Raw genomic sequence first — 25,251 nt, 5'->3', positions numbered from 1 at the left:
GCCGCTTTTCCACTACAAACGTGGCTGAGCCGTGCCGTGCCGAGTCGAGCTGAGTCGAGCTGAGCGGGGCTGTTGGAGTTGCATTTCGACTACAACCGCGCTGAACCGTGCTGGCTGGAAGTGGGTGGACACATTGGGTGGAGTTAGCGAAAGTGGGTGGACGTCATGTGATGCCGTTAAGCAGCGCAAACAGTGACATCAGTGACAGTGGCGGAACAAGTCAGAGCCGGGCCGGGGGCGGGGCAAATGACCGGGCCCTTTATTAAAGCTTATCATAACATCATTTTAGGCTACAAAATGTCCGCAACTGCGGTGTTTACCAATTTCAACACTACCGGGTGCAACTATGTTATTTAGTACATCAAGTCCTTCAAACGAACATGTAACTCAGAAACAAAAAACATTAGGATACTGTACATGGCTCATAATAAAACATCAATAGCCTATACTGCGCACATTATTTGAAGGGCATACGAATGAGCGCTCAGAGGTTGCAACGGTGACAGGAAGAGTCAGAAATAAAAGGAGGGCGGTGCAAACCTCACTGAATGCACTGTGTTTACCAATTTCAACACTACGGGGTGCAACTATGTTATTTTGTACATTAAGTCCTTCAAACGAACATGTAACTCAGAAACAAAAAAAAAACATTAGGCGACATACTGTACATGGCTCATAATAAAACATCAATAGCCTACTGCGCGCATTATTTGAAGGGCATACGGCGAGCCTTGCGCTCCGCGAACTCGTGCACGATGCTCTGTATGTCACTGATTCAGTGATCTTTTCAGCGGTAGTCTCACGACCCGAATAGTAAACAATAAACATGGAGGACATGGAGTCGTTAGTGTTGCTGGTCTCGGTGCTGTGGCTTGTTGTCACCGACAACGCGGACAGATACTGGCAAGAGCGTATAGATGAGGCGAGGCGCATAAGGCTTCAGAAATTCTCGTAATTCATAATTATTCTTCTTCCGGGTTTGCGGTGTTTACAGATCCCAGCGCGCTCGCGGGGCGTGTGTGAGCATGTGAGGACACTCCTCCTCACCAATCAGTGCACAGGGGAGTGTCTGCTCACGCCCCCAACCTCAGTCGGCACGGTTTGGCTCACTTCAGCCCCACTCCAAAACGGTGCGAGTTTTAGGGGCTAAGCAGGGCTGAAACGAGCTGAGTCGTGCTGGTTTTTGGTAGTCGAAACGCGAGCCGTGTCAGGCTGAAGTGAGCTGAAGCGAGCTGAAGTGAGCTGAAAAAGGGTAGTGGAAAAGGGCCAAAAGTGCCCTGTGTCCATTAGTTATCCAGCTATGGGCCCATCCATCTGGTCTATCCAGAGTCACTCTCATTTCATCCGTCCATAAAACCTTTGGAAAATCTGTCTTCAGATATTTCTTGGCCCAATCTTGACATTTCAACTTGTGAGTCTTGTTTAGTGGTGGTCGTGTTTCAGCCTTCCTTACCTTGGCCATGTCTCTGAGCACCGAACACCTTGTCCTTCTGGACACTCCAGGTCGGTTGCAGTTCTAGAATATTGTGGCACTGGAGGATAATGGGTTCCTGGTAGCTTCATGTTTAATCCTTCTCAAGTCTTTTGCGGTTAATTTGTGTCTTTTCTTCTCCACACATTTTTTGCGACCCTGTTGACTATTTGCAACAAAACGTTTGATTGTTTTGTGCTCACATTTCTATAGCTTAGCTATTTCAAGAGTGCTGCATCCCTCTGATAGGCATTTTACAATTTTTGTCTTTTCAGTGTCTGTTAAATCTCTTTTTTGGCCCATTTTGCCTGAGATAAAGAAGCTGCCTAATAATTATGCACACCTTAATATAGGGTATTAATGACTTTAGGTCACACCCTTCCTCATTACACAAATAAATACCACCTGAGAATGCTTAAATCCAATTAGCATTCAAGTGTATCTAGCTTGCGGTTGGAAAACATGCATAGAAATAATGGTAGGGTCAGAGTACTCACTTGCCTAATAATTGTGCACACAGTGTAGACAATCACCCAAGTGCAACTGCCAATGAGAAGACTTCCCAAATTTCCAAATAATGGAAGATATCAACTCAATCCCGTATCCAATGACAGAAACATGGACAGATTCTTGGCTTCCTAAATGGGTTTAACTTAAACCCTTTATGAAAGAGAAGCCCCCTACTGCAGAGTTCCACTTATGGCTCTTAGTTTCCCAAAGAGGTTCTACTGGGAAATCTCTCAGGAAGGAGAAAACCTCTGTTGTAATGTTCCACATATGATCCTCAAAGGTTATTTGAAGAGTTAAAGGTTCTCGGCTTCCTAAAGGGGTTGTGCTTAAAAGCCTCAATGAAACATCCATCCATTATCCGTAACCGCTTATCCTGTGCAGGGTCGTGGGTGAGCTGGAGCCTACCCCAGCTGACTATGGGTGAGAGGCGGGGTACACCCTGGACAAGTCGTCAGGTCATTGCAGGGCTGACACACAGAGACAAACCACCATTCACACCTACGGTCAATTTAGAGCCACCAATTAACCTAACCTGCATGTCTTTGGACTGTGGGGGAAACCGGAGCACCTGGAGGAAACCCATGCAGACATGGAGAGGACATGCAAACTCCACACAGAAAGGCCCCTTTCGTCCATTGGGTTTGAACCTAGAACCTTCTTGCTGTGAGGAGACAGTGCTAACCACTACACCACCGTGCATCCCCTCGATGAAACAGAAGACCTATATTACAGAGTTCCATGTAGAATCCTCAAGCGTTCTCTGGTTAGTTAAAGGTTCTTGGGTTTCTCAAAGGAGTTCTACTGGGAAATCTTTCTAAAAGAGCTCTTGAAACCATTTCCTGTAGTGTACTACCAAATAACCCTCAAATGTTCTTATGTACTACCAAATAACCTTCAAGTTCTTAGCTTCGTAAAGGGGTTCGACATGGAGTGCTTCTCTCTTTGAAAGGGGAAACCAAAGACTGAGATGCCTAAAGACAGAGTTGTACTTCGTAAGAATGGTAAAAACCATCATTCTCATGATTCTCAGGGGTCTCAAGCTGGATCTATCGCTCTTAATGCAAGTGGTTACCTTGTAACAGTGTTCACACAAAGATTTCACAATAGCAGAATCTAAGTAGGAAATGTAAAGTCAAGTGGAACCCAATGTAACAATCTGACCTGCTCCACGCTCCAGGTGGCCACTTTGCTGGCCGTGATGCCTGCCACTGATGGAAGGAGTTTACTGTGTTGGTCCCAGCAGTGAGGCATGCTGGGAGAAGGTACGGAGCATGGCATAAATACAGACTGATGCAGGGCTTGCTGTAGAGTCAGCTCTAAAAAAAAAAAAAAAAAAAGAGAGAAAATTTTAATTAACTATAAATTAGTGCTAAGGGAAATTAAAACATTTATAAATCGGATCGCTTCGGTTCTAAAACCTGATTGGCTGAGCTTTATTTGAAGCTGTAAAATCCTCCATATACTCCCATCTGAGCACATCACAATTCTGAATCGTGTATTAATGCACCAATAATCTCATCTCATCTCATCTCATTATCTCTAGCCGCTTTATCCTTCTACAGGGTCGCAGGCAAGCTGGAGCCTATCCCAGCTGACTATGGGCGAAAGGCGGGGTACACCCTGGACAAGTCGCCAGGTCATCACAGGGCTGCACCAATAATAAACCAATAAAAAGCCATCACATGGAAATTGTTGCGGTGTCCTATAATTGCATGCACTATATTTGTGCTTTATGTTGCTTAGCAATCAAAGTTAACCAGTGAACAAGCTACTCTGTATGGGAAAAGACTTCCATCCATCATCTGCAATCGCTTATCCTGTGCAGGGTTGCAGGCAAGCCAGATGCTATCCGAACTGATTATGGGCGAGAGGCGGGGTACACCCTGGATAAGTCACCAGATCATCGCAGGGCTGGCACGTAGAGACAAACAACCATTCACATTCACACCTACGGTCAATTTAGAGCCACCAATCATCCTAACCTGCACATCTTTGGACTGTGGGGGAAACCGGAGCACCCGGAGGAAACCCACACAGACACGGAGAGAACATGCAAACTCCACACAGAAAGGCCCTCGCTGGCCACTGGGCTTGAACCCAGGACCTTCTTGCTGTGAGGCGACAGCGCTAACCACTACACCACCATGCCAGTTCACAGTTGTGGAGTCGACTGCAATCAAAACGCAATAAAGTGCAGTGACAGGATATATTAAGAATCTTGTATATGACTGCTTACAGTTCATAAAAATTAATGTTAGGTTGATTTCTCTTTAAGTGAATCTTCGAAATGAGATCCTATACAGAGTTTGAAGCTCGAGGCCCATCAGGTCTCTGTATTTCATTAAAAGGTCACCGTCATGTATTTAATCAGTGAAGACAAGCAGACAGTCCTGCTCATTGCGGCTCATCACAGCCCTTCAGTCTCCGAGTAACATTTTTCTCACCGCAGGATTCTCACGCCGTCTGTGACAGAGTCTTGCAGACTCGCTAATTAATTCAGTGTTTGAAAAATGTGTTAATGAGAACGTTGAGGTGCATGTTCCTTTAACGTAGGTGTCGGATGATGTCACGGGAAGGGCTATAGATGTGTAACAAAATGGGATAAACACAGGAGGAACAATTTCTCAGAAAATGTAGAGCCGATGTAGAGCTGCTTTACAGGGTTGGGTTTCGTGTCACGCCTCTGAGTGCCAAAGCTGTCAATCTCCATTACTGGATTTATGAAAGTAATTCTACAAATGTCACTTCTGCTGCGCTCTACTTCACACAAGATAAAGCAGTTTATTAACCTGACTTCAGTCATGGCTCAGACAGTTCAAACAGTGAGCCGAGCATCAAAAGCCTTCTGGAATACGGCTTAGACCACAGGGACTGTATCAACCTTTTATCCGTCTCAATTCCACATTAAACATCCACTCACACGGCATTCTTTCAAAAACAATCTCACAGCTTTAAATCAACTCTAATATGAAGTGTCTGAAGTTCAAGGCCCCAACACTGCACACTCCTTCCATAAATGGTATTTAATCCGTTTACGTGGCGCATGCGCAAGACAAGTCCTAGTGGATGACCTGTTACTATAGAAATGATAATGCACTGATATAAACCCGTGATTTGCAGGTTTTTTCTTAAAAGTGGTCTGTGCTGGGGCTTTTGTGCTGTCGATGCCTAATACATGAATAATACAGCATCCACATGTATTCATGTCCAAGCATGTGTGGATGCAGATCTGCACAGATGCACATTCAGAGAGAAAGAATGCAGGATATTTTTCCATTAAAGCAGCAGTCTGAAGGAGCTTTAATGAATATGAGATGAAATGTGAACTCCTGGGACAGTGTGTTCTGGAGAGCACTCGTCTTTTCATGCTTTTGATTCTGCGTGGGTTTCTTTAGAGTCACTGCTGTGTGATTGATCAGAGAAGCGTTCAAACAGAATGTAAACTTGCTGTGTAAAAAAAAAAAAAGAAGAGAGAGAGAATCTCCAAAATGGCACATCATGCGAGGTGTTCCCTGTATGCAGTGGTTAGTACTGAACAAAAGTGGTCCAAGGATCCGAAGGTCAACTGTTGAACCGGCGACAGGGTCATGGGTGTCGAAGGCTAGGCCATATGGTCCAATCCCACAGAAGAGCTACTGTAGCACAAATTGCTGAAAAAGTTAATGGTGAAACCTTTTTGAAGACGTTTCACCTCTCATCCGAAAGGCTTCTTCAGTTCTGTCTGACTGGTAGGGAGCATCAGGTATTTATCCTCTCATGGATGAAAAGCTTATCTAAGGTGTCGTTGAGTCATCCTGTTGGTGTGGGTCAACTGGGGGCTGGTTGTGAACGGCCTCGAGAGTCGTTAGGATGATCAATGGGTTGCCTGTTAGGGTGATCAATGGAATGCTGATTCTCTCTGTCCTCCTGTGAGACACTGACTACATTTACATGCACATCCAAATTGAGCTGCTGTCGGTAATCGAGCTGAAGGTCCCAGCAGGGTGCCAGAGAAATCCAATCCTACATGCACACAATGAAATCGGGCTATTGTGTGAGGTGCATTGTGCACCCGAGCCACAGGTGGTGCTACACGCCCCATCGTGTTGGTACACTTCCGGTTGTCGTCATGAAGAAGAGCTATTCAAGAGTGTAAACAAAGTTATCAGTTCCGTGTTCTCCATTGCGCGTTTTTCTCCCGTCCATGAATTTTAATATATTCAACTCCTTAAGCTGAATGAGCATGAACTCTGTCTCCTCATTGCTCCAGAAGTGCACGTTTCTGCTTGCCTGTGGCAGTGGGGGCATGGTCAAGTGCCGGTCTGTGACAGGAGGGCGGAGCCAGGGAAGGTGAGTGGCAGAATCACTACACCTGACGGTAATTAACCTGTGTTTGTGTGTCTTCCCAGTAACCGCGCCCTATTTAAGGAGGCAGAGGGAGAGCAGAGGGGAGAGCTCATCCCAGGACTAGAACACAGCGCGCGCGTGTGTGTGTGTCAAGAATAAAAGTAGGCTGTTAAACTGAAAAGTCTGACAATAAAAAGCCTATTAGTACCAGAAGCTTTGTCCTGCCGTCTTCTGTGCTCGACCCACACACTTCAGAGAGCTCTACATCGCCATTTTCTCTTCTTCGTTTGTTCCTCCTGACCTCTTCTGCCGCTCGCTACTACTGTTGTCATGCCGACCGAGGCTGTTGTGTTTCCCGCTTGTGGTCTCGTCACTCGTCACTTCCGGAAGGGGCAGTAAGTAGCTCGACAACTAGCTCGATAGGGTATACATGCACAAAGTAGCTCGGCAGAAATCGCATAAACTAGGTCGTGTAGCTCGATTCCGAGAAATCAAGTTCGGTTCAATTTCAGCCGAATTAAGGTGTATACATGGCATTTTGAACTTCGATTTCAGTCGAGCAACGGCAGAAATTCGATTCTCTCTATGTGCATGTAAACGTAGTGACTGAAAACAGCTGGGTTTTGGTGTGCATTCAGTTGTCTGGGAAGTGTGCCAAGGACTGCATTGTAGGTGGCTGATAAATGATGTCTTAGACCCCCACCCTCTGTTTAGTGATGGCCATTCCAGGTTGACAAAAATGGCTTCTTTAACTCCTCGCTCATACCAACGATCCTCTCTGGCTAAAATGCGTACGTTGCAATCCTGAAATGAGTGTCCTTTGTTGTTAAGATGAAGGTAGACAGCAGAGTCCTGGCCTGATGAACTGGCTCTCCTGTGTTGAGCCATGCGCCTGTGAAGCAGTTGCTTTGTCTTCCCAATATATGAGTCCGTGCATTCCTCACTGCACTGAATGGCATACACTACGTTGTCCTGCTTGTGTCTGGGTATTCTGTCCTTAGGGTGAACCAGTTTCTGCTTCAGGGTGTTACTGGGTCTGAAATGTACTGGAATGTTGTGTTTGTAGAAGATCCTCCTGAGTTTCTCAGATAGACCAGAAATGTAGGGAATGACAATGTTCTTGCGTTTGTTCCTGTTATCCTCCTTGTCCGTTCTATTCCTTTTTCTGCTCTTGAGGAAAGACCAGTTGGGATACCCACAGTATCTCTTTTACCACCCACAGTTTACCATGACCTGGATGACTGAGAATCTTCACAGACAGGTGAAACCTTTCTATTTTAGTCAGATTTTCGGTACTAACCACTGCATACCGGGAACACCCCCCACACAAGAAGTTGTTCCATTTTGGAGATGCTCAGACCCAGTCATCTAGCCATCACAATTTGGCCCTTGTGAAAGTCAGTCAGATCCTTATGCTTGCCCATCCTTCCTGCTTCCAACGCATCAACTTCAAGAGCTGACGGTTCTCGTTTTCGTCATCGTCTGTTTCCTTCCTCATAAACGAGGGTTGCAGGTCATGGGTTTAGTCACGTGTCGCCATTGTTTCTTGTCATATGTTATCCTGTGGCATTTCGCCAGCGACATCCCGCTCCAGTCTTTGATGCCATCTGACCATCTTTTCGGTCAGCCTCTTGGCCTCTGACCTTCCATTTTCCCCTGTAGGATAACAGAAGAAAGCTTGTCGGCTCTAGTAATGTGTCCAAAGTACTTGAACTTCCTCTCCATGATGTATTGTCGCAACTGGCGTGTGGTTTGAAGTTCTGCCGATATGGACTGGTCCGTTCTCATTTCAGTCCAGCTGACTCAGAGTAAATCTCTGATAGACAGAGAGCTTGAAAACCTCCATTTTGTTTTTATCATTAGTTCAGCTTTCACACCCAGCGGTTGCAATGGGCCACACTAGCATTCTGAGTAATTTCAGCTTGGTGCGTATGCAGAGAGCCCTCTCTTTCCATAATGTCGAGAGCTCTTTTACTTTTTTACGTGCCATTCCAAGTTGGGCACGAATTTCCTTACTACAGTTTATGCCATGATGGATGTTCACGCCAAGATACTTAAAATAAGTGACCTGTTCTAGACTGTTCTCTTGCTGTCCGATATATATCCCACCCCATTATAGGTTCCACTGTCATGAAATTATCAACGTTATTCCCTTCACCTGTCAGTGTTTTTTAATCTTACGACTGATATATCTCGAGATCTTGTCAGGTATTTAACATTTAGAGCTTGGTGGGCCATTCTCAGAAAATGTGACAAGTAACGGTAAAGATATTTTAAAAAATGTTGTCTCGTCTCCTCTTCTTCCGCTTTATCTGGGACCGGGTCGCGGAGGCAGCAGTCTAAGCATGGAAGCCCAAACTTCCCTTTCCCCAGACACCTCGGCCAGCTCCTCGGGAAGAACACCAAGGCGTTCCCAGGCCAGCCGAGAGACATGGTCCCTCCAGCGTGTCCTGGGTCTTCCCCGGGGCCTCCTCCCAGGGGGACATGCCTGGAACACCTCCCCAGGGAGGCGTCCAGGAGGCATCCGAAAAAGATGCCCGAGCCACCTCAGCTGATTCCTCTCGATGTGGAGGAGCAGCGGCTCTACTCCGAGCTCCTCCCGAGTGACTGTGCTTCTCACCCTAAGGGAGCGCCCAGCCACCCTGCAAAGGAAACTCATTTTGGCCGCTTGTATCCGCGATCTTGTTCTTTCGGTCATTACCCAAAGCTCATGACCATAGGTGAGAGTCGGAACGTAGATCGACCGGTAAATTGAGAGCTTTGCCTTTTGGCTCAGCTCCTTCTTCACCACGACGGACTGGTAAAGCGACTGCATCACTGCGGAGGCTGCACCGATCCGCCTGTCGATCTCACGTTCCATGCTTCCCTCACTCGTGAACAAGATCCCGAGATACTTAAACTCCTCCACTTGAGGCAGGACTTCTCCACCAACCTGGAGAGGGCAAGCCACCCTTTTCCAGTCGAGAACCATGGCCTCGGACTTGGAGGTGCTGATTCTCATCCCAGCCGCTTCACACTCGACTGCAAACCGCCCCAGTGCATGTTGAAGGTCCTGGTTTGAAGAAGCCAACAGGACAACATCATCCGCAAAAAGCAGAGATGAAATCCTGTGGTTCCCAAACAGGATTCCTTCCGGCCCCTGGCTGCGCCTAGAAATTCTGTCCATAAAAATTATGAACAGAACCGGTGACAAAGGGCAGCCCTGCCGGAGTCCAACATGCACCGGGAACAGGTCTGACTTACTGCCAGCAATGCGAACCAGACTCCTGCTCAATGTAAAAAATGTTGTATGCACTAATTTTAGTTAATCCCTGTAAATATATTTAATAGACAAAAAAGCATATTTCATGAACTTGCAAAGCAAGAGATATCATTGTTATGAAAAAAAAATGCCTAGTTGTCGTCTTTACCATTACCTCATAGAGTAATTTCATATTTGCCTGATCAGTATCCTGGATTCCAACGTTCATGCACCAGTGATTTTTTTCAAACTGGCTGCTCAACATCCTGGTCCTTCCTCATGTAGCTGCACTGCCCTCTATTGTCAAAGCCCTGAGTTACAACATGATTTTACCATTTGGGTAACGGTAAAGACATCAAGAAAGTACACATTCTTGCGCATATATTTTAAGCTATACACCAAAAACTGTTGAAGCAAAGTTCGTGATGTTTTCCACAATAAAAAGTGAAGATATAGGGGTAATATTTCAGAAAGAAAAGTGAAAATAAAATTAAAAACAAACAAAGGAACCATTTTCATTGAAATTTCACTAATCCTCATTTAGGCACATGGCGATAATGGCATTTTGGTATATTGAGGCTAAATAAAATTTTTGCAAATGCAGACAAGTTGTCTCAATAATTTTTTGACTGCTCTGTTAAATTCTCTCTTAAAATAAATGTATAATAGAGGACCAGGATAAATGGATTTAGAAAAAAAAACCTTGATGTTTAAAACTGAATGTCATATTTTCTGAAAACAGCCCTGGTAGTGTATATGGTACACTTTTCGAAAAAAAAAAAAGTTCTTCAAGGGTTCTTTAAAGCATCTAAGGAGAAGATACTGACCTTTCACTGAGCTGAAAGGGACATTTTATTAGAAATGTGCAATTAACTACAAACACCTTCATCCATATAACAAACAAACACGATGGAAGGCATGCAGCAGAGGCATTTTAGCTTAATTTTTTTTTTGAGAGACTCTCTCCGCATTGAATTTCTAAACTAAAAAAAGTATGGATTTGATAAACTGGTCTCCTAACGAAATTGACACAGTTTCTGGGTTCGGGGGAACCCATCTGCCCTGCCGGAACGTCTGTGGAGGACATTGAAGATATCTACCTATTCGGAACCATGATTACAGGACTTTTGCTGATTGGATTAGGCATTGCCCTGGTATATCGAGGAAATCAGACAACGGTGATAGCTGTTCAAAGCCCCACAAAGCTGCCCGACATGATTGGAGTGGTGGGCAAAGCTGTCGGCACTCAGACTGTGGACATTCAGAACTTTAACCACAAAATGGTTGTTATCTCAGAGCAGCTTTCAGCTTTGCAAGGAATACGTATTTCGGAGACCAAATGGAATTGAACAGAATGGACAGATATGGATGAGCGGTGTGGATGTGTAAAGACTGCGTCTGTTCGAAAGACCAAACAATCAATCTCTATCTTATCGACATTTGGCTCCCTGAACAGCACCGGCCTCGATCAAGGCCGTTGCTGGGGAAACATTTCCCCCAGAAGGTCACTGCTGGGAGACACTCTCGCATTCTTCGCATTCCTTCCCCAATTTTCCGCGGTCGATGTTTTTCACCCCCAGTGTGACAAGCGGGTGCGTGACCAGCGCCGTTTGCATGGCTGCAGGAGCGGACGGCTGCTTGCTTGCGCTGGGTTATCTCTACCTCCTCCCCTCCCCTCCCCTCCTACCCCCTTCCCCCCCACCCCTGATTGCCCCCTCCTTCCCCCCTTCCCCCCCTCAAGTCCCATATTTTAAAGTGTACTTGTGTTATTGTGTGCTTGTGCGGAGGTTTTTAAATGCTCCCACACTGTACTCCTGATAGGAGCATGGGGGGGGTTTCTTTTTTTCCCTCATCTTTCCTCATGTTACTACTGTGTTTCTTTTTCTTTTATCCCTGTCTTCCTGTCCTGTTCCCCCTCTGTAAGGACAGGTTGATGGTCAATTTCACTGGTAACAGTGACAATAAAGGGTTCATTCATTCATTCATTCATTCATTCATTCATTCATTTAGTTTCTTAAACGCAGTTAATATGAATAAGGCTGCATATTTTTTGGTGTTTGGACCCCTAGATGACAAACCATACAACACTACTACATAGATAATATACTACAGAGAGAATACTCCTATAATGCTTGGACTCCTGAATGAGAAAACATGTACATGTTTATTTTTTGTAAATCATCCACAACACATTCACCAACAACACACACACACACACACACACACACACACACACACACACACACACACACTTTAGCAATCCTTAAAAACTTTAATACAAAACGCTTAAGCTAAAACAGATTGCGTGTTTTATTAGAAATGGATGACTATGTGAGTACACGAGTCGTAAATTAGCTGGCGTTTGCTTGTTCCAGGAGACTGAATTTCTGACTCGTAGCTTCCTGTACTGTCCACTTCTCTTTAAGCAGACTGTCCACGGAAATTTTCAATTCAAATTCAGCACTAGGGCGGCTTTAGCGGAACTCTGCTGCTGGAATTTAATGAGCCATGACCTTATGGTTCGAATATGAGCTCGAGTCTCATTAACAGCCAGAGTTTTAACCTCGAAGGACAAAGAGAGACGCAGCTACAAAGACTTCAAGGACAGAATATGAAAAGAAACACATCAGAAGAAATACAAAAGAATACAGAATAGTACGTATGGTACAACAGCATGTCAGCAGTGTGTGCGTGCGCGCGTGTGTGGGTGACTGACAGACAGAGAGAGAGAGAGAGAGAGAGAGGGAGGAAGGGTGTGTGTGTGAATGTGTGAATGCAGCACCGTTCTAAAAAGGAAATGGGATTTTTCTGATACTGAGGCTGCATCATGTGAATACAGAGACTTCACTACTACAATTAGGCGCATCAGACGCTCATTTCAGTTTCCAAACCTGTTATTGCTTAACTCTTGAATACAAGCCCAATTCCAAAAAAGTTGGGACAAAGTACAAATTGTAAATAAAAACAGAATGCAATGATGTGGAAGTTTCAAAATTCCATATTTTATTCAGAATAGAACATAGATGACATCAAATGTTTAAACTGAGAAAATGTATAATTTAAAGAGAAAAATTAGGTGATTTTAAATTTCATGACAACAACACATCTCAAAAAAGTTGGGACAAGGCCATGTTTACCACTGTGAGACATCCCCTTTTCTCTTTACAACAGTCTGTAAACGTCTGGGGACTGAGGAGACAAGTTGCTCAAGTTTAGGGATAGGAATGTTAACCCATTCTTGTCTAATGTAGGATTCTAGTTGCTCAACTGTCTTAGGTCTTTTTTGTCGTATCTTCCGTTTTATGATGCGCCAAATGTTTTCTATGGGTGAAAGATCTGGACTGCAGGCTGGCCAGTTCAGTACCTGGACCCTTCTTCTACGCAGCCATGATGCTGTAATTGATGCAGTATGTGGTTTGGCATTGTCATGTTGGAAAATGCAAGGTGTTTCCTGAAAGAGACGTCGTCTGGATGGGAGCATATGTTGCTCTAGAACCTGGATATGCCTTTCAGCATTGATGGTGTCTTTCCAGATGTGTAAGCTGCCCATGCCACACGCACTAATGCAACCCCATACCATCAGAGATGCAGGCTTCTGAACTGAGCACTGATAACAACTTGGGTCATCCTTCTCCTCTTTAGTCCAAATGACACGGCGTCCCTGATTTCCATAAGGAACTTCAAATTTTGATTCGTCTGACCACAGAACAGTTTTCCACTTTGCCACAGTCCATTTTAAATGAGCCTTGGCCCAGAGAAGACGTCTGCGCTTCTGGATCATGTTTAGATACGGCTTCTTCTTTGAACTATAGAGTTTTAGCTGGCAACGGCGGATGGCACGGTGAATTGTGTTCACAGATAATGTTCTCTGGAAATATTCCTGAGCCCATTTTGTGATTTCCAATACAGAAGCATGCCTGTATGTGATGCAGTGCCGTCTAAGGGCCCGAAGATCACGGGCACCCAGTATGGTTTTCCATCCTTGACCCTTACGCACAGAGATTCTTCCAGATTCTCTGAATCTTTTGATGATATTATGCACTGTAGATGATGATATGTTCAAACTCTTTGCAATTTTACACTATCGAACTCCTTTCTGATATTGCTCCACTATTTGTTGGCGCAGAATTAGGGGGATTGGTGATCCTCTTCCCATCTTTACTTCTGAGAGCTGCTGCCACTCCAAGATGCTTTTTTATACCCAGTCATGTTAATGACCTATTGCCAATTGACCTAATGAGTTGCAATTTGGTCCTCCAGCTGTTCCTTTTTTGTACCTTTAACTTTTCCAGCCTCTTATTACCCCGTCCCAACTTTGAGATGTGTTGCTGTCATGAAATTTCAAATGAGCCAATATTTGGCATAAGATTTCAAAATGTCTCACTTTCGACATTTGATATGTTGTCTATGTTCTATTGTGAATACAATATCAGTTTTTGAGATTTGTAAATTACTGCATTCCGTTTTTATTGACAATTTATACTTTGTCCCAACTTTTTTGGAATCGGGGTTGTACTTTCTATCAATATAAAGCTTATAATCTCCGCTTTCCAAAGAAATGTATCTGGTTAAGATCTGTTCAGTACTTTGGGAGTAACGACAGGTTGAAGTCGGTACAACAGAGTAAAAATTCTGCTCGCGTGACGTCGGGAAACTGAAAACGGTCAGTCTCTCTCTCTCTCTCCTGATCGGTTTTCCACTGGATTACTCGTCGATATCAATCAGATCACTTTTATAGGGGTGTTCTCTCACTCTCACCGTTTCTGATGAAGGAGTCAGCAACATTCTCCGTCTGCTAGTTTTGATGTTATGATTGACGGGAGACTTTGAAGTGAGTTTTCATAGCTTTACCTACTTATTTTTTTCAAATCAAACGGATTCATAACTATAAATACATAACTATTTTCGAATATAACTGGAGTTGTTTTGATGAAAAATACTGAGATCTTGGTGGTCGGTTTTCAATAAGATTTAAAAAAAAAAACGGAAGTCAGAAACACGAGCGTCGATTTCAGTTGAGTTAAATGTGAATTGTTTATTGGATGTGGATCAGACAGTTTTTTTCAAGGTTCACCTTGAAAGCTGTGAATATTAATCAAAATAATAATTTATATTCTTTCATATAAACACTAGTCGGCCCTACTGAGAAATACAAAGGCCTACAGAGCACAAAGAGGGGATTAGAAATAACCTTTTATTACTTTTTTATTAAGTGTACCGATTTAACATTTTTACCTAATTAGCATGATTAATACTGATTAAATACTAATTTTTCAAACTTTGTATTCAGTACACAACAGTCTATGTGCTGCCAATTTCCGTGTAAATATCTTGAAAAATAGAAAAGTTATTAAGAAAAAAACATTTGATCTCATTGGTTAACGAGGCCCGTTTTGGACCATGTGATCCTCATACAGAATATTTTGGCCGTTTTCTAAAAATTACACCGTTTTTTCAATCTTTGATTCGTAATAGCTCAAGAACGGATAAACATTTTAATTCTGTAAAAAGTCTGCTGTTCTGCGTTCTGTTCAAAATTCAACAAGAGCTGTTTCAAGCAACTTGGATTGAATTTTCACCCGATACGCAGAGAATTAGTATGCAAAAAGTAGTAAGTATGGTGTCTGAATAATCTACATCCACGGTACTACACTTCACTATCCCCTAATTCACCTACAGACTCAAAATAACCAAAGAAGAAGAAGAATTCCACCTGGAAAAAGGAAACGATTCTGATACATTTGTACACCGCTGTAACTATAAGCTGACAAGAACGTGAACAGACATGGTGACATCATCATCATGGTCGTCTTCGTTTGTTACCTTTCGATTCTGCGACAGACGACTCCTCGCTCTCCGCTTCCTGTTCTGGCTCCTCCTCTTTTTTCACCTTACACGGCCGCCCGACCCTGAGACGGGACACAGCGACTTCATCACTGACGCACAGCATGGTGATGGTGTGAGTGCCAAACCACTTACATCAGAACCTACACTTATTAAAAACTGTGCATACTGTACGTAGAGATACGAGTGTTAAAAAAAAAAACAAAACACATTAACAGAAAGCATAGGATGACCATTGCGTCAGATTTGTGTTTACAGACGATTTATGAGCTTATGTTTATGTATGAAAAAAGATACAACAACAACAACAACAATAATAATAATAATAATAATAATAATCTTTTATACTACACATCAAAAAAAAAAAAAATGTGTAAACAAGAAATTCAGAAATCTCACAGCCTGAGCTGCACGCTCGACTCTCCGGCAGCCACAATGCATGCTGCACATCTGTCCTTTCCAGCTGTGTTTAATATAAAAGCTTTGATTTTTCTCTATAAAACATTTCCCATGTGGGATTTATATGTTTCTTGTTTTCCGTTATGCAATAAGACACCAGCGCCGACCGTGACGGACGCTAATCTTCATCTGAAAGTAAATATTCTTGAAAAAGTGTTTATGGCTCTTTGAGGAGGAACAAACGAGAACCTGTCGAGTAAAGATGAACCAAAACTCCTTCAGAGACTTGGAAAGAAGAGCGTATCCACCACAGGAGGATGAGTTTCATCGAAAATAAAAACGAGATTGTACTTGTGAAGAGTTCGCAGATGCGTTTGGTGAATCGAGTGCTCTGAGGAGACGTGTGGTTTGTGGATTTAGAGGAACATGTTCTGCTTTTACCTCGAATGTACTCTTAGTCAAATGGATCTACATGGATACACAAGTAACGCGAGCTTTTAACAGGTTCAGCACTACAAACAGTACACACACACACAGAGGTAGATGTTCGCCTGCTAAGGCATTGCTGCCTGACGCACCTCCTCCGGTGCCTACGGGTTGGCTTGCTGCAGGATCATCAGCCAGGTACCACCATTCCTTGACGTTTCACCCCTTTGAACCTGGAACGTCTCCTGGTGGTGCGGCAGCGACTGGGAGGTCTCCCAGTCGCCCCCTGCAGCCTACCCTTGAGCTAGGTGGTGCCCCAACATATATCCCTCCTCTTTAGCCACAGCCAGAAGCTACTCCTCTCTGCCTCCTCTGCCAGGTCTTTAATTGCCTTCCGGAGGCCCGCCCCACACACCCACCCAAATCCCTCAGAAGGTGGATGGCTGATGTCCCCACAAAGCCATGGCAGCCAACCTCCACCGGGTAAATAGTGGTCCTCCATCCCACCTCCCTGCACTCTTCTGCAAGATCAGAGTATTTAAAACCTAGGTCACAACCGGACGTACGATTTTTTGGCCGTGCGATTTTTGGTGTTTCCCAAATTGCTGTGTTTTTTTTTGTTCATGGAGAAAGACGCGCGTTGGCCGTAAGTTTGTCTTGCAACCTGAAAAAAACGTAAGCGCCCGTAGAGTTTGTTTGACATGACAAAGAACCTCTGCGGCCAGTCTACGGCTTGAAAATCAGCACGTCACACGCGCGCCCTCCGTGCGTTTCACGTGCGCCCTCCGTGCGTTTCTTGCGTTTTTTGCACGTAGACCGGCCGTAGGAGCACGTACGGCCGGTTGTGACCGAGGCTTAACACATTGCTCAGTAATAAGACGACGACATATCTGAATCAAATACAAACTCTACCATTCTCCAGACAATTAACATGCAGCTCCGGATTCAGACTTTAGGCCACGCTTTCGATCTGAGTGACCCCAAAGAGGCAGAATTATCAGCAATATTTATGTCGGGAAAGTTTGTCGTATTCAGACTCAAGTTACGCAGCTTCTTAAAGCGAGCCTGCCTTTCAGATTTTTCAAGTGTAGGTCATAAAAAGAATTTTCCCTGACACCCAATTCATTATTTTTGTTTTGTGGACTGAAAGCTACTGAATTCGAATCAGAGACTTCCAATTTTATTATTTTTTTTTTAACAGAACAATTAATGAATTTATCTCCACATGGTCCTAAATTCTCTGCTATTTTTTCCTGCTTCACCATGACGCAATACAAGATACTACATCATGCATCACATCACGTGGTGGGCTTTCCCCGTTCGTGCAAGGCATTGTGGGATACAAATTTGAAACAGGAGAGAAAAATGGAGGATGTGAGTGTGCAAATGAAACGTGAAAGAGCGACTACAGTAATGGAAAGAAAGCGAGAAGAAAAGATGTTATGTTATATACGAAGGAAAGGAAACGCAGGACCAAACTAATAAATATCGGCGCTCAGCGAGCACCTCAGTGTGATCAGCTGTTCGTTTAGCGACAGAATGATGGAACTGTCAGTGCATGCTCAAAGGGAAACCTGTAGATGGCAGTAATGCAACACTGTGGATGCCAGCTGCTGTAAAACCCAAAAGAAGAAGAAGAAAGTACAGTAAACCTGCGCATGCGCACACTGACTTCCTCGCTTGCTTCGCGCAGGCGAGCAGACAGATTTCATGCACATTATTTGCTTTAATCCCCTCAAATTAAATAACTTCCCAGCCACAGAATGGCCTGATATTTTGTGAGATATTACAGAAATAAACATACAGTTAGGTCCATATATATTTGGACACTGACACAAATTTTGTTTTTTTATCTGTTTACTGAAATATATTCAGGTTATAGTTACCGTATATAATGGACATGGACATAAAGTCCAGACTTTCAGCTTTCATTTGAGGGTATCCACATTAAAATTGGATGAAGGGTTTAGGAGTTTCAGCTCCTTAACATGTGCCACCCTGTTTTTAAAGGGACCAAAAGTAATTGGACAGTTGACTCAAAGGCTATTTCATGGGCAGGTGTGGGCAATTCCTTCGTTATGTCATTCTCAATTAAGCAGATAAAAGGCCTGGAGTTGATTTGAGGTGTGGTGCTTGCATGTGGAAGATTTTGCTGTGAAGAAAACATGCGGTCAAAGGAGCTCTCCATGCAGGTGAAACAAGCCATCCTTAAGCTGCGAAAACAGAAAAAACCCATCTGAGAAATTGCTACAATATTAGAGTTTGGTACATCCTGAGAAAGAAAGAAAGCACTGGTGAACTCATCAATGCAAAAAGACCTGGACGCCCACAGAAGACAACAGTGGTGGATGATCGCAGAATAACCTCCATGGTGAAGAGAAACCCCTTCACAACAGCCAACCAAGTGAACAACACTCTCCAGGAGGTAGGCGTATCAATATCCAAATCTACCATAAAGAGAAGACTGCATGAAAGTAAATACAGAGGGTTCACTGCACGGTGCAAGCCACTCATAAGCCTCAAGAATAAAAAGGCTAGATTGGACTTTGCTAAAAAACATCTAAAAAAGCCAGCACAGTTCTGGAAGAACATTCTTTGGACAGATGAAACCAAGATCAACCTCTACCAGAATGATGGAAAGAAAAAAGTGTGGCGAAGGCGTGGTACAGCTCATGATCCAAAGCATACCACATCATCTGTAAAACACGGCGGAGGCAGTGTGATGGTTTGGGCATGCATGGCTGCCAGTGGCACTGGGTCACTAGTGTTTATTGATGATGTGACACAGGACAGAAGCAGCCGGATGAATTCTGAGGTATTCAGAGACAAACTGTGTGCTCAAATCCAGCCAAACTGATTGGTTGGCATTTCATAATACAGATGCACAATGACCCAAAACATAAAGCCAAAGCAACCCAGGAGTTTATTAAAGCAAAGAAGTGGAATATTCTTGAATGGTCAAGTCAGTCACCTGATCTCAACCCAGTTGAGCATGCATTTCACTTGTTAAAGACTAAACTTCAGACAGAAAGGCCCACAAACAAACAGCAACTGAAAACCGCTGCAGTAAAGGCCTGGCAGAGCATTAAAAAGGAGGAAACGCAGCGTCTGGTGATGTCCATGAGTTCAAGACTTCAGGCAGTCATTGCCAACAAAGGGTTTTCAACCAAGTATTAGAAATGAACATTTTATTTACAATTATTTAATTTGTCCAATTACTTTTGAGCCCTTGAAATGAAGGGATTGTGTTTAAAAAATGCTTTAGTTCCTCACATTTTTATGCAATCATTTTGTTCAACCCACTGAATTAAAGCTGAAAGTCTGAACTTCAACTGCATCTGAATTGTTTTGTTCAAAATTCGTTGTGGTAATGTACAGAATCAAAATTAGAAAAAATGTTGTCTCTGTCCAAATATTTAAGGACCTAACTGCATATCACAAAGACCACATTTCAGATGGAACTAAATTTCAACGATTTTATGAAATCGAAAGGCTGTCTAGCTTTAATTCCCTGTTCACATTATTAAAATAGTTCACACCTCAGACACGTTTTCTCACTTACAAGCATCCAAGCTGAGGGTTTTCAACAGTATCTAGACCACAAGCACGTCTCTTTGAATCCAGTGAAAATCATCATGGATATTGATCACATTTTTTCCTTTCCTGTCACATCTGCATGCTGTTACGTTATCCCGTCAGTCAAGGACAAAACCATTTTAGATTCCAAACACTAGTTTTCCAGAACTAAATTAAATAACAGATTACACGAGACACTTTTCAGAAAAAAAAAAGAAGGGTGCTGGGTTTTTTTTGCTAAAGTGTGAGACAACGGTGTCCAGAAGAAAAGAACCGAGCCTGGTTCTGGAAGATGTTCAGCAAAACTTACAGCTCATTTAATTGTAAAGCCGAACGTTGTCCTTGAGATGTCCGTTTTTATTTTTACTACTGACGTTATTTCATTTTCTACCGTTTACCGCACTTTATAGGATTTTTTTAACGTCGAAACATCCATTTCATGCCTGATTTTTCAGGCATCTTTGCTCTTACTGCATTTCTTTGCACATGGCGAAGACCTTTCCACACAGCTGGAATACGATGCAACATGAAAGTAAGAGACAGTTTAAAAATCAGACAAAGAGACGATGGCGAGTGTTGAAATAAATCTAATTGAAGTCTAATGGTCATCACAGGGCTGACACATAGACACAGACAACCATTCTCACACACACCTACGGTCAATTTAGAGTCACCAGTTAACCTAACCTGCATGTCTTTGGACTGTGGGGGAAACCGGAGCACCCGGAGGAAACCCATGCGGACACGGGGAGAACATGCAAACTCCACACAGAAAGGCCCTCGCCGGCCACGGGGCTCAAACCCGGACCTTCTTGCTGTGAGGCGACAGCGCTAACCACTACACCACCATGCCGCCCTTGTGGCATTATTTATTTAACAAAAATTAAGTGAAAATGCAGAATCCATGTGCGAAAAAGTAAGTACACCCCATGATTCAATAGCTTGTAGAACCACCTTTTGCAGCAATAACTTGAAGCAATCGTTTCCTGTATGATTTCATCAGTCTCTCACATCGTTGTCGTCTTTACAACATTGCTTCAGTTCATTCATGTTTGAGAGCATTTGTTTATGCACAGCTCTCTTAAGGTCCCGCCACAGCATTTCAATTGGGTTGAAGTCTGGACTTTAACTTGGCCATTCCAACACCTTGATTCTTTTCTTTTTCAGCCATTCTGCTGTAGATTTGCTGGTGTGTTTGGGATCATTGTCCTGTTGCATGACCCAATTGCGGCCAAGCTTTAGCTGTTGGACAGATGGCCTCACATTTGTTTCTAGAATAGTGTGGTATACAGAGGAGTTCTTTGTTGACACATCGACTGTAAGCTGCCCAGGCCCTGTGGCTGCAAAACAAGCCCAAATCATCACCCCTCCACCACCGAGGTGTTTGTGCTGATATGCTGTGTTTGGTTTTCACCAAACATGGCGCTGTGCATTATGGCCAAACATTTCCACTTTGGTCTTATCTGTCCAAAGGACATTGTTCCAGAAGGCTTGTGGCTTGTTCAGATGCATCTTTGCAATCCTAAGCCGTGCTGCCATGTTCTTTTTAGACAGAAAAGGCTTTCTTCTGGCAACCCTTCTAAACAAGCCATACTTGCGCAGTCTTTTTCTAATTGTACTGTCATGAACTTTAACATTTAACATGCCAACTGTGGCCTATAGAGAGTGTGCACGTGATGTCACGAGGTCAGGTGATATTTGTTTATCTGCCATCTTGGACGGCATGGCCGCGCATAGATGAACCCATTCTAATTATCAAGTGTGTGGGAGTAGATCTTTCGAGAATGGTTATATCTTGTTCAGCATTTGGTTGTACCAATAGACAGGGCCAAAAGGAGGGCCTGTCATTTTATAGATTCCCCGCAGACGAGGAGAGACGCGCAAAATGGGTGTCCGCTGTGCGAAGAGAAAACCGGAACCCCAGTTCTACCAGCCGAATTTGTAGTGAACACTTCATATCAGGTAGGTGTAATCTTCTAATTCAATACTCCTAGTACATCTGTTAAGTTGATTTTTGGATTGAATGATAACTGCATACTTAGAAACTAGACAGTACAGTGTTTGTGGCCGTTAGTCCGCTTGATCTCTAACGTTTAAAATGGCTATGCCTAGCCCTACTACCCTGGCCTAGTCTATATTTTTTTTTAAATATTTTTTTTTATTTGTTTGAATATAGAAGCTGGACATATCTGTGACCCCTATACATTTATATCTGATATTGAATAATAATTCTGCACAGATAAAGATAGCGGTGATTTGTGATTTTTTTTCAGACAAAAACATACATATTTACAACCCTGTCATTATCTGGAACTGAGTTTAGATTTCGAGCATTCTTACGATAAAACGTCCTGCATAGTCTCTTTATGATAAACGTCTTAATGCCACTTACCCGTGAGGTTATCAAGTAGACATTCTTCTTTGGAACCTTCCAGAGGTATAGTTGGGATATCCATCCCGCAACAAAATATTTATAAGCTTCCAGGCTCTTGTAAGCTTTGAGGGCTTTGCCAGTGTAACACGATTCACGATTAACGAGAAAATTGTAAATGTCACGGTAGGCCAGATCGGGCAAATCGCCGGCACCGCAGCTCCGAATTTCCCTGAACAAGGATTGCGGCAAGTTGTACGGATCTGCAATCCCCAACCTGGAACACTTTTCCACGTAATGCTGCCTCACGTCACCTTCAAGATGCTGAACAAACGTAGACAAGTTATCACGCAATGTAGATGGGGTATTTTCCGAATTTTCTTGGGGATTACTCCCTGGATCCATTACGCTCGCGCAAGGTAAACAATCCTGAAGCCGTCCAATATGGTGGAGTAAACACAGACGGGTCACGTGACTGCACATCCTCTATAGAGTCCTAGATGTAGTTCTTGGGTTTTTGCGATTTCTCTGAGCATTGCACGGTCTGACCTTGGAGTAAATTTGCTGGGACGTCCACTGCTGGGAAGATTGGCAACTGTCTTGAATGTTTTCCACTTCTGAATAATCTTTCTCACAGTAGAATGATGGATTTCAGATTGTTTGAAAATGGCCTTATAACCCTTCCCAGACTGATGTGCAGCAACAATTGCTTCTCTAAGATCATTGCTGATGTCTTTCCTCCTTGGCATTGTGTTAACATGCACCCGAGTGCTCCAGACCAGCAAAGTGCCAAAACTTCTGCTATTTAAGAGGTGGCCACACTTACTGATGATCAATTAATCAAATTCATTTGATCAACAACACCTGCCTAATAACTCCCTTCATAATTTCTATGGAAGCAGTAAAGGTGTACTTATTTTTTCACACACTGCTCCTGCATTTTTGGCTTACTTTGTGTTAAATAAATAATGACAGGGTGAATATGTCATGTGTTATTGGTCATCTGAGGGTGTATTTGCCTAATTTTAAAGACCTGGTAAGTACCAGATGATTTTTTATTATGTCCCAACACTTAAAAGAGGGTGTACTTTCTTTTTCACATGACTATGTAATATTATATACATCTCCGTATGAACAATTAGATGTAATTATCAAACTAATCACTGCAAATTTGATTTACTTTACCAACATGGCTTCCATATTCAGTATTCCGTGTATAAAACAGCACTTGATCCAGCACTTCATTTCAAGGTCAGAACTGAGTGGAACTCCTGAATAATGCCAGACACCATTTCAGGACCGAGTTCTCAGATTATTATAACTGCAACCTCACTTCCTTTATTGAAGGAAGGCTTTCCTTGGCCACGCCCAACTGTATTGATTACAGAAAGGCTAGTATAGTGGTAATGTGGTTCACTGAATATAGAAGTTCATGAATACAGTTAGGCCCAGAAATATTTGGACAGTGACACAATCTTCATGATTTGGGCTCTGCATGCCACCACATTGGATTTGAAATGAAACAACTACAACAGAATTGAAGTGCAGACTTTAAGGTTTAATTCAAGGGGTTGAACAAAAATATATGATTAAACATGTAGGAACTGTAGCTATTTTTATACAAGCACTCCTCACTTCAGGGGCTCAAGAGTATCATTCTCATCTCATTATCTCTAGCCGCTTTATCCTGTTCTACAGGTTCGCAGGCAAGCTGGAGCCTATCCCAGCTGACTACGGGCGAAAGGCGGGGTACACCCTGGACAAGTCGCCAGGTCATCACAGGGCTGACACATAGACACAGACAACCATTCACACTCACATTCACACCTACGGTCAATTTAGAGTCACCAGTTAACCTAACCTGCATGTCTTTGGACTGTGGGGGAAACCGGAGCACCCGGAGGAAACCCACGTGGACACGGGGAGAACATGCAAACTCCGCACAGAAAGGCCCTCGCCGGCCACGGGGCTCGAACCCGGACCTTCTTGCTGTGAGGCGACAGCGCTAACCACTACACCACCGTGCCGCCCGGGCTCAAGAGTAATTGGACAAATAAACATAACCCTAAGTAAAATGTTACTTTTCAATATTTTGTTGAGAATCCTTTGCAGGGAATGACTCCCTGAAGTCTGGAACCCATGGACATCACCAAACGCTGGGTTTCCTCCTTTGTGATGCTTTGCCCGGCCTTTACTGCAGCTGTCTTCAGTTGTTGCTTGTTTGTGGGTCTTTCTGCCTTAAGTTTTGTCTTGAGCAAGTGAAATGCATGCTCGATTGGGTTGAGATCTGGTGATTGACTCGGCCATTGCAGAATATTCCACTTCATTGCTTTAAAAAACTCCTGGGTTGCTTTTGCAGTATGTTTTGGATCACTGTCCATCTGTACTGTGAAGTGCAGTCCAATCAACTGTGCTGCATTTGGCTGAATCTGAGCAGAAAGTATATCCCTATACACTTCAGAATTAATCTGGCTGCTTCTGTCTTTTGTCACATCATCAATAAACACAAGTGACCCAGTGCCATCGGAAGCCATGCATGCCCATGCCATCAAACTGCCTCCGCCATGTTTTACAGAAGATGTGGTGTGCTTTGGATCATGAGCTGTTCCAATTCTTCTCCAAACTTTCTTCTTCCCATCATTCTGGCACAGGTTGATCTTAGTCTCATCTGTCCAAAGAATGCTGTTCCAGAACTGGGCTGGCTTCTTCAGGTGTTTTTTGGCAAAGTCAATTCTGGCCTTTCTATTTTTGAGGCTGATTAATGGTTTGCACCTTGTGGTGAATCCTTTGTATTTACTCTCATGAAGTCTTCTCTTTATGGTAGACTTAGATACTGATACACCTACTTCCTGGAGAGTGTTCTTCACTTGAGTGGATGTTGTGAAGGGGTTTTTCTTCACCATGGAAAGGATTCTGCGATCATCCACCACTGTTGTCTTCCGTGGACGTCCAGGCCTTTTTGAGTTCCCAAGCTCACCAGTGCACTCTTTTTCTCAGAATGTACCAAACTGTTGATTTGGCCACTCCTAACATTTCTGCTATCTCTCTGATGGATTTCTTCTTTTTTCAGCCTCAGGATGGTCTGTT

At 43.4% G+C, this 25,251-nt stretch overlaps 1 protein-coding gene across 3 annotated transcripts in view; it reads right to left on the bottom strand.

The window, feature by feature from the left end:
- Positions 1-25,251, bottom strand: part of l3mbtl3 (L3MBTL histone methyl-lysine binding protein 3) — a 60,787-nt gene that overhangs the window by 4,019 nt on the left and 31,517 nt on the right. For 2 of the 3 annotated variants that reach the window (XM_060913597.1, XM_060913598.1), the window contains 2 exons: positions 15,372-15,457; positions 3,143-3,297 (listed from right to left, as the gene is read on the bottom strand). In XM_060913597.1, coding sequence (XP_060769580.1) covers positions 3,143-3,297; positions 15,372-15,457 — 241 coding nt within the window. The remainder of the gene's footprint in view (positions 1-3,142; positions 3,298-15,371; positions 15,458-25,251) is intronic. The other variant, XM_060913599.1, reaches the window with a different exon arrangement.

This window comes from Neoarius graeffei, chromosome 2 (assembly GCF_027579695.1).
Source record: "Neoarius graeffei isolate fNeoGra1 chromosome 2, fNeoGra1.pri, whole genome shotgun sequence".
Taxonomy (NCBI): domain Eukaryota; kingdom Metazoa; phylum Chordata; class Actinopteri; order Siluriformes; family Ariidae; genus Neoarius; species Neoarius graeffei.
Note: the sequence above shows the minus strand (reverse complement) of the source record. Positions and strands in the feature narration are given on the sequence as shown.